The 14,668-nt window shown below is 39.7% G+C and overlaps 1 protein-coding gene across 7 annotated transcripts in view; it reads left to right on the top strand.

Moving 5' to 3' along the window:
• Positions 1 to 14,668, top strand: part of Cadps2 (calcium dependent secretion activator 2) — a 520,741-nt gene that overhangs the window by 212,772 nt on the left and 293,301 nt on the right. For all 7 annotated transcript variants that reach the window (XM_026788548.1, XM_026788546.1, XM_026788543.1 and 4 more), the window contains exon 4: positions 6,797 to 6,877. In XM_026788548.1, the coding sequence (XP_026644349.1) occupies positions 6,797 to 6,877 (81 nt within the window). The remainder of the gene's footprint in view (positions 1 to 6,796; positions 6,878 to 14,668) is intronic.

The following is a 14,668-nucleotide window of genomic DNA, read 5'->3' as shown; positions in this document are numbered from 1 at the left end:
TGTAGACCAGGCTGGTCTCGAACTCACAGAGATCCACCTGCCTCTGCCTCCCGAGTGCTGGGATTAAAGGCGTGCGCCACCATCGCCCGGCTTGAATCCCACTATTAAAGATGGATGTGTTTCATTCCTGTCAGCAGGATGAGATAAAGTCAAAAAAAAAAAAAAGTATGTGCACCACATCTGGCAGAGGAGATCATAAACACCTGAGAAATTCAAGACAGTTGTGAAGAGTAGATCTTTGGATAGTGTATTTGCTAAATATTTGGTTCAAATACTTTTCTCAGATGTTTGGAGATTGATAGGGAAAACAAAATAAAGTTGGGAGAAAAGGATTCCCCCAGGAGAAGTGAGCCTTGTGCACATAGTTTGCAAAATGTCTGAATGTTCATGATTGATAAAATTATAGATAGATTTGTATAGATAACACAACAGTACAATAGGTTAGGGTGACGGCTTGTTACAAAGAGTTTAAGAGTCTAAATACTGGGCTAAGGTGTTAGGGCATCGTTCTCTCTTACTTAGTTTTTATTTCATCTATTTCCTTTCTCTTCTAATCCCCTGCGACTTTCCCTTCTGCTTCTGAGATTTTAGTATGATCCACTGTAGTAAGATTCATATACCATTATGGAGAACCTTTAAGGAGTTGGTTCTAAAGATCACTCTAGTTTTAATTTGAATTCATGTCAGGGTGACTATAAAGAAAGGACTTTTCTTTGTGTGGACTCCTAGATCTGGAACGTGAGAGATGGAGAAGCCCTGTGCCCTGACTTATGACCCCTCATTGAGAAACAGCTGCAATAGGCTATTTGAACTACAGCAGCTAATAATGAAGACAGAAATACACACCTGAGACAATGGGGAATTGGGACACTTAGGAACATGATTTACTAAAGTCATCTGGGTAGAGAAATGCTCTATTTCCATTTGTGGTTTAAGTCATGGCAGAGAATTAACAGGTGAGGTAAAATAATTTGATAATAATAAATACTTTAATCACTATTTTGAGACTATGTTAGAGAATTTATTTGTATAGTGGATATCATCAAGTAGGCAATGGGTATTGTAAAACTATATGATAAATCCCAAAGCACTCTGTAAACTGATTTTAGAGAAGCACTTTGTTTGCAACAGTTATTTCTGATGGATATATGTAAATAAACAGATTTATAGAAAAAATTTATGCAGTATACCATTATGCGTTAACCTCAAGGGAAATACAAAGCTATGTAACAGTATAAATCATAGCCAATTTGTATTTTTTCATACTGGTAAGAAAATTAGCAAGATACAGTTAATTGCAAAAATATGCCATAATTGGAGTGGAAATTCAGAGAAAAATGTAATTGATTTTTTTTTCCAGTGGGAGGAAGAGAGGTGCTTAACTTAGCATATACAAAAATGTCATTATGGGAAAACAGAACTATTAATCTTTTCTTTGTGGTCAACAAGATTAATATAAGAGCAGTCAGCCTGGTTGGCTGTAGCAGTTTAATCACATAGGACTTTCATACTGAACCATGCCATGAAGGACAGTTTTAGAACAATCTATTAATATGTGATTAGATTTAATGAATTTAAGAATTTGTTGGAGCCGGGAGGTGGTGGCGCACGCCTTTAATCCCAGCACTCGGAAGGCAGAGGCAAGTGTATCTCTGTGAGTTTGAGGCCAGCCTGGTCTACAGAGCTAGTTCCAGGACAGGAACCAAAAAGGTACGGAGAAACCCTGTCTCGAAAATCAAAAAAAAAAAAAAAAAAAAAAAAAGAATTTGTTGGTAGTTTTTGGAGCATTAGAAGGCAAAGTCACAATCTATGTAAAGAATCTATTGGGTGAAACTTGGTAAAGTTATCTTTATATTGAATGCCCTAGTTTCCTTAGGCTGAAGAGATGGCTCATTGTTTAAGGGTGTTTGCTGCTCTTGCAGAGAACCTGAGTTCATTTCTCAGCACCCACCCATATTAAGTGGCTTTCAGCTCCTACAACTACAGAGGATCCAGTGTCCACTGTGGGCAGAAGCACTCACATATGCACATGTCCACACAAAGACACACATACACATAATTAAAAATAAATTAAAAACAATTTTCTTCTCGGCTTTCCCTGGGAAGGATAAATAGAAGAGATTTAGTGGGTGTATTGGGGGTAGGTGAGGATGGGAACGTGAGCCATCAGGTGGGGTGGGGTTGGGGGCAGGTTACTGAAAAAGAGGAAAAGAGGTCATTTCAGGATCAAGTAGAAACCTAGTGCAAGGGAACCTCCCAGGAATCTACAAGGATGACCCCAGCTAAGACGCCTAGAAATAAGGAATTACATAGCCCAAACCAGCCATCTCCTATGAAAAGGCAAGACTACCAGTGGAGGGATTGGGACACCAACCCAGCCACAAAACCTTTGACCTACAGTCATCTTGCCTATGGGAGGTGTTTGGGGTAAGGGTGGCATAGAGATTGGAGGAGATGCCAAACAACAACTGATCCAGCCTGAGACCCATGTCAGGAGAGTGAGCCCACTCCTGATACAGCCTGAAGTGCCAGAACCCAGAGGTTGGATGGCCTGGAAACCTAGGATAGAACGAAACACAATTGGAATTGGGAAAATGTCAATGGAATGATGCTCAATAATATTTTGCTATACTCATTGATTGGTACCCACCTCAGTAGTCATCAGAGAGGCTTCATCTAGCAACTGGTAGTAACAGATGTAGAGACTCACAGTCAAACATTAGACAGAGCTTGGGGAATCCTGCTGAAGAGAGGGGGGAAGAATTGTAGGAGCCAGAGGGGTCAAGGACACCACAAGAAAACTCACACAGTCAACTAACCTGGGCTCATCGGGGCTCACAGAGACTGGACCAACAACCCAGGAGCCTGCATGGGACTGACCTAGGCCCTCTGCACATATGATACTGGTGTATAGCCTTTTCTTTCTATGGGACTTCTAACAGTGGGAGCAGGTGCTGTCTAGGACACTAGCTGGCTTTTGGGACCCTATTTCTCATACTGGATTGCCTTGCCCAGCCTTAATACATCGAGAGGTATTTAGTCTTACTGCAACTTGATATGTCATGTTTTGTTGATAAGCATGGGACACCTGCCATTTACTGAACAGAAACAGAGAAGTGGGTGAGAGGGGGGCGAAGAGAGGTGGGTGAAGAAGAGGGATGGGAAACTGAGGTCAAGATTTAAAATAAATAAACTCTTTAAAAATTTCTTTAAGATACTATTCAACATGCATAGGCCTACCCAGTACTTCTCAAAAGTATTTCTGTTCTCTGGTGCTTATTTTTCTCTGCAGATTGAGAGAAAAAAAAAATGGGCAATGGTAGTTTAGGATTTGAGATCAGCCTGCCAAAGTTCTCCATTTTAAGTATTTCCACATTCACAAATTCTTTCTGATCCCAGTAAGTTTTTCATTGAAGAAATTTCTCCAATATTTGACCTGTTTCTTGTTGTAATTGTGCTGCAGCTATCAAACCCAAGCAGTTCTGGGAAGGAAAACATATTTCTCTATAAAATCCTGCTCACAACTTTCAACAGTCTCAACTCCCTTAAGGGTCAAGATAAGAGTTCTCAGCTAAAGAATTGTGAATAGGGAAATAGTCAATGCCTGTAGCAGCGAAAGTGAGGAAAACCAAAGTACATTTCTTAATACCGTCTGACAAGCTAGTGAAATACTTTGAAACTTGAAGTTAAAATGTCTGTGTGATATAAACTAGAGGCCTTGCTGAGATGAGAGGGGCTTTTGTGCATCTGTCATGGTCAGGGTTGAGTGACACTCTTTAAAAAGTCCTGTCCCCAGTGCGGTGGAAGACATCTGTGCGGTAAGTAATCTTTTGTCACATAAAATATTGAAATCCTGTACTTGGAGGAGATGAAATTGCAATAGAGGGTGCACTGCTCAAGTGGAGGCTTCTCTGCTATCCTCTGCTGCAGCCTCTGAGACCACATAGCTGTATGCTCAGCAATGGCTTCTGCTGTGTCAACAGTATCTTCACAAGCTCACTCTGATTCACTCTGGCTTTGCTTTCTCCTGAACACCATACTCCCTCGCGTGTGTGCAAAATCACTTATTTAGGTTGCACCGAGTGTTTAAAGAACAAAGAAATTGTTTTCTCCTTTACTCCCTTTTTGAGAATATATTTATGTGTACAGGTGTGTATATGTGTTCCCTTATATGTGTAATATGTGTGTGTTTTGTGTGTGTGTGTGTGTGTGTGTGTGTGTGTGTGTGTACATGTGGAGGTCAGAGGTTGGTGTCAGTTCTCAGTTCTCTTCAGTCAATCTCTGCCTATTTTTGAAATGTGGTCTCTTACTGAACCAGGTGCGTTTTGATTGGCTAAGGTGGTGGTTCTCCAGCCAAGGTGAGGAATTCTCATTTTGCTGCCTGCCAAATTCCGAGATTACAGATGTGTATCGCTACATCCCACACCTGGCTTTTTATATATGTGCTGAGTACCTGGATTTAGGTTTTCACGCAGCACTTCACTCGCTGGGCTATCTCCCCCATCCCGTCACTTTTATTCTTAATTATTTCATTTGTAGCTGTTTGCAAAATGGGATATACTTGATGGAGCTTGAAGGTCATATGTGTACACATACATACTCAGGTATACATACTATTTATGTACAAAAAGAGATCTGATGAAGTATTCCAGGTACACATGTCTTCAACTATGTAGCTCTAGGTCTTGCTCTGTATGACTGTAGGTACATTGGGCCTGAGCTGTTTAGGAAGGAGAGGGCAAAGACAACCCCTGTATTTAGGACTTAAGGAATGGGGTAGATAACATATCACTTAGAACATGGCATTATGTGCTCAGCAGAATGAGTCAAAATATAAGATTTATTTCTTCTGGGACCATTAAATTCAATATGCATTTTCTTTGAGTAAGTTGAACTTTTAAGTAGACAGTTAAAGGTAAGTCTGGGTCTCCCATGGTGTGTTGTAGCTAGAGACACACACACTTCAGAGTTTTTAGTCAGTGACTAAATAGCTAGTTTTGAATGTGAGTATTCAGGAGGACACTCTGACCTTTGAAAAGCCTGTGCAAAGAGGTCACAGGCTTCAGACTCAAAGCTCCCCATTGTTTATCAAGGTTGCCTTCTCTGGGGAGTATCTCTTATTTTGTTATGTAAATTAAAATCCTCTTTTCTGTAGCAGAATGTATTTTTAAGCATTGTGTAAGATGAAGTTCATCATTATCAAAATTAACCAGTTGGGGGCTGGGTAAAAGGAGAGAGCTTTGATTATAATAAGATACCATGAGGGATCAGCACTGCTCAGTGTCTCAGCTCACTGAAGTTAGGACTCCTGATCGCTGAAGAATACTTTCCTTTGCCTACATCCTCAGACAGATGCAGTGAAGACATGGGCATTTTTAACGTCGTTCAGTGTCTCTTGCAAAATGAACCCCATTAAAATTCAGAAACGAGTGGAACAACTCTTCTTTAAAATTCAGTAAAACAGCTAGATTATGGGGGCGCATGCCATTAATCCCAGCACATGAGAAGCAGAGGCAGGCATATCTGAGTGTGAGGCCAACCTGGTCTAAAGAACAGACAACTCAGGCTACACAGAGAAACCCAGTCTTGAAAAATACGTAAGTAAAACTGTTGATCTAAAGAGTATATCTTTACTGAGGTAAGCATTGCTCTGGTGAAATTTGAAGGGTTTTGTGACTTCTTCAAATACTAATGTTCTGAGAGGAAAACCTATGACTCCTTTAGATAAAAATCGCCTTTTTATCGTATTTTTCCCCAGTGGAAAAAATAAATGACAGCCCTCAGAACCACCCGTTTCTCTAGATCTCTGAGATCAACACCCTCTTTTGTCCTCCAAGAACATCCAACACACATGTGGCATGCACTCACACTCACACACATACACATAAATATTTAAATTATCTTTAATAAAATATGGTTACATCCTTTGGTCTAGCTTCTGATAATTAGGATAGAAAAAGAAAAGGGATTGAGGTGGGAAGGAATTTACCAGTGAATACCACAAGCTTAACGTCTTACGATGAACTAATAAAAGAAGATTGAGTAATTGGGAAGGGGGATAAGCATGAGGAGATTATAATACAACTTGATCATTTCAATTAACAAGTGAGAATAATTTTGCATATATGTGGGGGATTTCTGAAAGATAATGATTAGATTTTTATTTACCTGCTGTCGAATTTCAAACCCCGAAGTAGAGCCCTAAAGCAATGCTTGTCTGTAGAAATGTGCGAACATGTCTTGGCCGCATGTGAGCCATCACTAGGATGCAGCCTTCAATGGCAGGAAGTTGTCAGTCAAGCCGTGCTTTCACTGTCTAGCATTCATAGAGACCAAAAAAAAATCTAAGAGATGCTTTTAAAAAGTAGGAAATAAGAAATGAAATGTTAAGCGATGTCTTGTCATCCAAAAGAGAACCAAGTAAGAAATTCATCAATATAAGTGCTCAGTTCTGATCTGGAAGAGAGGGGAATGGGAGAATGAAATTTGATGATGAGTTGTGTCAACCTCAAGGAAACAAGGACTTCCTGTTTTAGGTTTGTTGCAAACACATTTGGCACAGGGTTATTGCAGTGATTAGGATTACTTAAGAAATGGAGCTATTGAATCTTTCAAATTTAAAATTTTGTAACTAAAGCCCAATGAGAAGTAATGTTATTGGGCTACAGTGGAACCAAGCAGACTTCTGGCTAGGTAGCGGAGGGAATTTACCGAGAATTTCTTAGTCATTTCGACTTTGTTTTTTATGCCAGCGAGGTCCCATTTTATACCCACGTGCATTTCTTTTCATTTTAAGCTGGATAACGCTGACGAGCAAGCAGCCCAGATCAGAAGGGAGCTTGATGGCCGCCTGCAGTTGGCAGAGAAAATGGCAAAGGTATGTTTGTTATGCTGGGTAACATGCGGTACCACATATCTTTTCTTGTCTGAAGGTCTGTCTGCCAAATAATGCTTGACCCAGGCAGACATGCCCAACATGAGTTATGGTTTGCTCTTCTATATGAATAACTTCTTCATCCCAAATATTTGAATTCATATTTTCTAAACGGAATAGGCTATCTACCTGGAGTTTCTATGCTTACGATGTGAGTTGTCCAAATTCAGTGATAACTTTTGTAGTAATTTAAAAGAATCTGAATTTTTTTGTTTAACTGCTAACAAGACCTGAAAAAGTTTTAATATTGCAGGGAGAAAGGTTTTCTTATAAGATCGTATTCCAAAATTTCAAGCACAATGCTTGCCAAATAGTGGTGCCAACTTGATGGAATGATTGACTGTCTAAAGTATAATTTGAAATTTACAGTACAGAATATGACAGATGAAATGTGTTTTCTTTAATAATCCTAGAGATTTTTACTTGCATAATCACGATTTCTGAGAACAAAAATATACTTAAAACAAAAGCTTAGTTCCTTTTTAATAATTTGAATATTTAGAGAGATGCATCTTAACCACTAAAACTATTCATTGGTATGAATTGGCAGGTTATTAAAACTGTTCTTTGGTGTGAATTGGTAGATTGATTTAGTTCAATGACTTAAGACTTTCTTTTCTTTCTGCTGAACAAAAACTGAGTAGTTGGTGGATAGAATGCCCTTCTCCTCCTCCTCCTTTATCCTCTCTCTCTCTCTCTCTCTCTCTCTCTCTCTCTCTCTCTCTCCTCTCTCTGTTCCTTCCCCTCTCTCTATCTTTTCTGTTCTATATTTTTCTCCTCTCTCCCATGTTCTCTCTCTTTTCTCCCACCTCTCTCTTATTTAACATGTATATCAGCATTCATAAGCATTTACTACTGGATGAGTATATGTCTATCCACCTAAGCCAAGACAGTGAATTTTTCCAGCACTGGAAATTCGTTTCATATTCTGACTCCAACATTACATTGTATGCTTCTGCCAAGAAAAAAATATATTTGTGATTATATGATATTTTCAGAGTGTTAATACTCTGCCTGTCTAAATTTAATGCTAGAGAACAGATTGAGATATTGCACAGAAAAAGAGAAAGACAAACAGAAATTGGGTAATTGAGTTGGTGGTAGGTTGTGTGAAACAAGGCAGATTTCTGGAGGGAGACTCTCCAGATGACCTACCATGTGGGATGCTGTGACTGAGAGGCTGAAGAGTGATGTGCATACAGAGAGCAGGGTTGAAGAGAATTGCCTTCCTGCTGGCCTCTGGAAATTGATAGACGTACTGAACCATTCCAGAATGTACACTGTGCAATCCACAGCACAGAAATCCAGCAGTTGAAAGCTCCTGGAAATTGTAGAGATGAAGCCGTCTTACAGGAAATGCCAGCCTCTTTGATCCTGCCTAGTAGGCTGGTTACATTTCTTATAGGTCAAAGTCTAGGAAAGAATCCAGAGACATGTCTAGATGTACCTTACAGCTGCCTCGTTATAAACTGGACTTGTTACTACAGAGGCCTAATTTGTCACCACAGTGACCGTGTGGATTGATGCCTCTTTCATTGCACCGTGAGCCACAAGGGCAGGTGATAGCATGGGTTCTATAGATGATGCTGAGGTTTTGGAAGGCTACTCATTTTTCCCATGTCACAGAACTACTGCATAAATAGACTAGGTCACTGGCCTTGTCCTGGCCTCCAGGGGTGGTTACTGTCTACATTTGCAAATTTCTTAGTCTAACAGATATTGCATCAAGTAATAGGGATATCCATTTTTATTATTTTAGCTAATGAAGAAGTTAGGGGATGCTAACAAGGCTAGGAAAAGCTGGAGCTAAGTCCGTGTGTTCTTTTTAGATGTGCAGCAGTATGCAGATTATTTAGTTTTTGCACAATATTTGCTGGGCATCCACTACTATGAGCAAGCACTATCCTGAGTGCTTAAGATAGAGCCAGACAAATATAATTGCCTTGGACTAAAACAAGACAGAAATATTCCTACATGCCAAATACAGCTCATATTTTATTTGGGAAGGCCCATGAGAAGTGATAAGATGCTGTGTTGCTAAACTATGGAAGATTATTGTTACTACCAAGAAAACAGATCCATGAGGTTGGCTGTGCAGGAAGAAGGATGAGTGGTCAGGTAGCTCTGAGCAGCACCATTTTTTTTTTCTGTTACTCAAGCCAAAAAATAAAAAAGACAACAACAAAAAGACTTAGCATCATATTTGACTTCTTTCTTTTTCTCATGCTTCATGCAAAACTTGTTAGGAAACCCTTTTGCTTCTACTTGTTTTCAGACACGATCTCACTACAGCCAAGGGTAAGTAACCTCAGAGAGTAGCCTGACAACTCTGCCTCAGCTTCCTGCGTGCTGAGATTATAGACACGAGCCACCACACTTCCTGCTTGCTTCTACTTGTGAAATAGTTCCACCTGACAGTTGTTGCCATTTTTCCTCTTCTATTTGGCTTCATTCACCTCTGCTTCACATCAAAGCATTTGTTCTGTCCCTTCAGCTGGTCTTCCAGCCTCCACCCCTCACCAGCAACACAACAGCCAGCGAGTCTCTGCAAAAGCCTTTGAAGGTGCTATGCCCGTGAGTGTGAGCTGTTGTTCCATGCTCTGTGATTGGTCTCTTGCTCTACTGACCTTAAATACCTGAGTTCTGAACCTGGCTCAGTTCATTTCATCTATCATGACCCTTTCTTCCTTGCTTCAAGGTTTTTGTACAGACCCCATGTTCTTCTCACAACCATCTTTTTTGGACACTCAGGCTTCTCTTCCCCATATTAGGTAGGCTTCCTATAGAGACAGAACCCACAGGAAGTCAGATAGATGGAGAAGAAGAAATGATATTCTCTACCTGTGGCTGTCTATATATCTATCTATGTTGCAGCTTGGAAACTCAGTTAGGAGGCAGTGGGGCCTTATGTCTGCAGCTGCAGAGCAGGCCTGTAGCAGGGAGATTTAAGCAGGGCTTCTGGGTTTGCGGTCTTGAGGCAGAATTGCTGCTCTTCAGGATAAATTAGTCTCTTTGCTTAATGGTCTTTCAAAGCTTTCTGAATGAGGCAAACCCAAACAGTCATTGCATCCCTTTTACTGGGAAGTTGTGAACAAACATTTAGTCAGCTCACACAGGGAAATGGTGTCACACTAAAAGAAATACTTCACTCAATTCCAGCTTAGTGAACCAATGAGTGTTTTTTTGTTTGTTTTGTTTTGTTTTATTTTTTTCTCTCATAGGAGCATGGGTAAAAGGTTACTGACAGGAACATGATTGCCTACACGTATGTATGTATAGTATGTATGTATACTGTGTGCATGCCTGGGTGCCCATGGAGACCAGAAGAGGGCACTAGATCCAGCATAACTGGCGTTTAGGACAGTTATAAGATGCCACACGGATGCTGGGACTCGAACGTCTGTCCTCAGCAGAGTGGAAAGTGCCATTACTCTCTCAGGCATCTCTGCAGCCCATGTGAATGTCTTCTGAATGGTGGAATCTTTACTACACATTATCATCAGAAAGCCAGGGCAGGACTGAATTCCTGACATATCTGAGACTCTTGACTTCTTTCTTCCATGCAAGAGCATTCTTAAATAGGAAGGAAGAGAGACTTTCAATATGGTTGAGATAACTGAAATTTTTTTCACATTTGCAAATACTTCCATTGCCTTTGTACCGAGTCTACCTTCATTAGTTCAAATGGTTCTGTAATCCTAAAATTAATACAGATTAATTGGGAACAGAAGTATTCCAGATTTGAAATTCTTCAGCTTTTAGCATATTTTTGTATGCATGAGTAGTTTCAGCAGTAGGACCTTGTCTCAATAGAAAGTCTATTACCCTGATATTTCATCCCTTCTTTAAATAGGCTGAAGGTGACTTTGTACAGCCGTTTACTTGGTACACCTAAGTTTTGACTATATTTATCACACATTAGGTATGTGGCATCAAAGTGCTCAAGAAAGTTTCAAATTTTGGAGCATTTCATATTTTTGGATTAAAGGAACCCCACCTGAGCAGTCATGAAAGACAAAAGAAAGATGTATCATCTTAGGGAGACTCGCCAATGGGCCTGACGAGTCTAAAGGGAGGAGAAAAGTACAGAGAACATAAAGCAATGAGAAACAATAATAGAGACCTTTGCAGAAGACAAACTTGCATGTTATAACATGTATCACCATGTCAGATGGGGCCAAATGTAATAACATGTATCACCATATCAGACGGGCCAAATGTTATAACATGTATCACCATACCGGATGGGCCAAATGTAATAACATGTATCACCATACCGGATGGGCCAAATGTTATAACATGTATCACCATATCAGATGGGCCAAATGTTATAACATGTATCACCATACCGGATGGGCCAAATGTAATAACATGTATCACCATATCAGATGGGCCAAATGTTATAACATGTATCACCATACCGGATGCGCCAAATGTAATAACATGTATCGCCATACCAGATGGGGACAAATTAGAATTTCATTGATGGTGAAAACTCATAGGTAAACAACTTGAAAGTAACCTCTAATCCCATTCACATAAATGATATTTAACTTGTGTCCTGATCTATGATCGTCACTTTCTGTACAAGAGTCAACAAAAGCAGGGTTAAATGAAGTTGGTGGAATATTTCCTATAAATACCGAATCTTTAAAAGAAGGTTTATGAGGATTTTTTTTCACAAAATAAATAAAAATGTAATATAGTCAGTTTCCCACAAAACTGAAATAATAAATTGATTTTAATGATGACAATCAGTTTCCTGTTTGACAGATGATGGTGAAGTATGTTTAGCAATACCTAAATACAAATAGGTTTCTGCTATGTACTAATGCTAGGTTTCATAAAAGCAACACCTTAGAAATTTGAAAAAAAAATGATGTATTTGAGCTTTCAAATATGTCTCAAGTTTTCTTTTTCTTTTTGCTCCTCTGTGAACATAGAATTTTAATAGGCAAAACTGTGAAGTCCATACAATTAGAAAATGAAAACGTAGCATTTTATTCAGTGCATTATCAGTGGGCAAGCCAGTGGAAGAGTAAAAAATTATTCCAAAGCGAATCTGAGAAAAAGGTTTTTGGGAGCCGGGCGGTGGAGGCAGAGGCAGGCGGATCTCTGTGAGTTCGAGACCAGCCTGGTCTACAAAAGCTAGTTCCAGGACAGGCTCCAAAGCCACAGAGAAACCCTGTCTCGAAAAACAAAAAACAAAACAAAGAAAAAAAAGAAAAAAGAAAAAGGGTTTTGGGTGTCCTTTAACTTTCTTGAATTTGTTATAAAGTGGTTAATTTAAAATGCAGACTTATATTGTAGCCATGGGCTATTTTAAATAGGAGACAAACATTTACATCTTTTTCAGACAAAAATCACAAAAGCTAACTCGTAGCTTCTCTGGAAGGATTAATCGCTAGTAAACGGGAAGTGTAACACAGTACCTGGCCCCTTGGTGGTTAAAGATGAGCATTACCCTTTTATTTCCAAACAGGTCCCTCATCCTTCTGCTCATTTCTGACCTTCACATGATTCTTCCCCGCCCCTTACAAAGCTTTTAAAACTTGTCCAAAAATATGTAACTGGGCCTAGAGAGATGGCTTAGTGTACAAGAGCACATGTTATTCTCAAGAGAAGACAAAATTATCCCTAATTCCAGTTCTAGGCGGAACCTAGCGCCCTCTATTGACATCTGCAGGTATCAGATAGACTCAAATACATAAAATTAATTAAATCATAAAAATATACATAGCTGTGGTTTAATGACTTTTTTTTTCCTTTTTTTGTCTTCGTTGAAACAACATTGAGTCACCTTGATTATTTTGTAAGGAAACTAAAAAATTGTCCTGCCGGATATGCAAAATTTCAATTAAGTGATGAGGCATCCAACATAAGGGTCTTGAGGAAAACTAATTATTAATGCAGAAAGGTGATGTTTGTAAAAATATGTATTTTAATATTGATTGTGTGTAAATTATTTCAAGAGAAGTATCTGAAGGTTAAAGTGGAGGAGAGCAAGCAGGCAGCTGGACTCCTAGGTTGATTCCTGACCCGATGCCCTAGTCATTGCAGGTAACAACCCGGTGCTGGTGAGTCTGATGCATCCGTTAGGAGCAAGCTGAATGTATCCAGCTGCTGTGAGGGGATTATTAAAGATGAAGTTCTCAGTGATACAAAGGGAAACAACAATAAGGCTGAGATTGTCTGGAACATTCAAAAATCATTTGAAATGGGACCTTATGAAGCCTTCATCCTCAAGCCTTTAGTTTCCGCCTTAGAATGGCGGAACTCTGGACCTCACGTAATAGATACATCCCCTTGGCATGGCAGAGAAGAGCCAAGTGCCAAGTTAGCAGGGAGTAAAGACGGAAAATATGTTCTGTTTTGCTGTTTTATGGAGTATAAATTAGCATAACCTACCTCTAAATATTAATGTTTTGGATGTTATGTTTTAGATTTCAATTTATTTATTTTGGGAGTGTGAGTGCTTTGCCTGCAGGTATGTCTGTGCACCACACGCATGCCTGTGGGGGTCAACAGAGGGCAGTTGGAGCCCCAGGAACTGAAGTTACAGATGGGTGCCAGGTACCATGTGGGTGCTGGGAACAATTTCGGGTCTGCTGACAGAACAAGTGCTCTCTCCTGTTGAGCCATGTCTCCAGCCCCCAGGTGGTCACTTTTAATTGAGTATAATAAGTGAGAAAATGATTGCAGAGATAAAAAAAAAATAAGCGGTCAATATACTCCTGAAATAAAATAGAATGTCCCAGATTAATATTGTTATCTCTTTTTCATTTAACAGATTTCTATCATAAACTGGCCTTTTGCTTTAAACTCAGTTTTATTCTAAACCTTAGTGAAAGACTGAATTGCAGCCATAAAGAATCTTTGCGTGTTTGTGCAACGTGGAAATTTCCAGTTCTAGAAATATATCCATAATATTTACATTAAAGGGGGTTTTTATAGTGAGTACTAATGTACAGAGGGTATAACTTCCCAGTGGTGTTGTACATGTACGGTGAGATTGGTGCCAGGAAAATGTTCCTGTGATTGGCAGAGCAGCGTGTCCTGAGTGTTTTCTTGCACGCCACTTACTTACTCCAAGTCCTTCAAAGTTGGCGCTCACTGAGATGTATTTATGCACTAAGCTGTTCCACTATATCTGTTTTCACCTGTGCTCATCTTATTATAATGAGCAATATGAAGAATATACACAATGTTATTCATTCCATACTGTAGTAAGGAGCGGCGGGCTGCTACCCGGCTAGCTTTACCCTGGAATAATTACATGGAAACTGTATTCTTTTAAACACTGCTTGGCCCATTAGTTCTAGCCTCTTATTGGCTAGTTCTCACATCTTTGATTAACCCATTTCTAATAATCTGTGTAGCACCACGAGCTGTGGCTTACCAGGGAGGATCTTAACCTGCGTCTGTGTCCGGCGGGAGAATCATGGCGACTGACTGACTCGGCTTCTTTCTCCCAGCCTTCTGTTCTGTTTACTCCGCCTACCTAATTTTCTGTCCTATGAGGCCAAGCAGTTTTCTTTATTAGTTAACCAATGAAAGCAACAGATAGATACAAGACCCACTTTTATCACCATACTACATAGAATATACAATGTACTTTTAGATATTGTCAAGACTACCAAAACCTGGGGCTTTTAAACCCCCAGATATGGAAAAGTGTCATAGAACCGCACAGGTGAGCCATGGTATCATGTAGTCTCTTCTGGTATAGCTGTC

This window comes from Microtus ochrogaster, unplaced genomic scaffold (genome assembly GCF_000317375.1).
Source record: "Microtus ochrogaster isolate Prairie Vole_2 unplaced genomic scaffold, MicOch1.0 UNK4, whole genome shotgun sequence".
In the NCBI taxonomy this organism is placed as follows: Eukaryota; Metazoa; Chordata; class Mammalia; order Rodentia; family Cricetidae; genus Microtus; species Microtus ochrogaster.
This window is presented reverse-complemented; position numbering and strand designations above follow the sequence as displayed.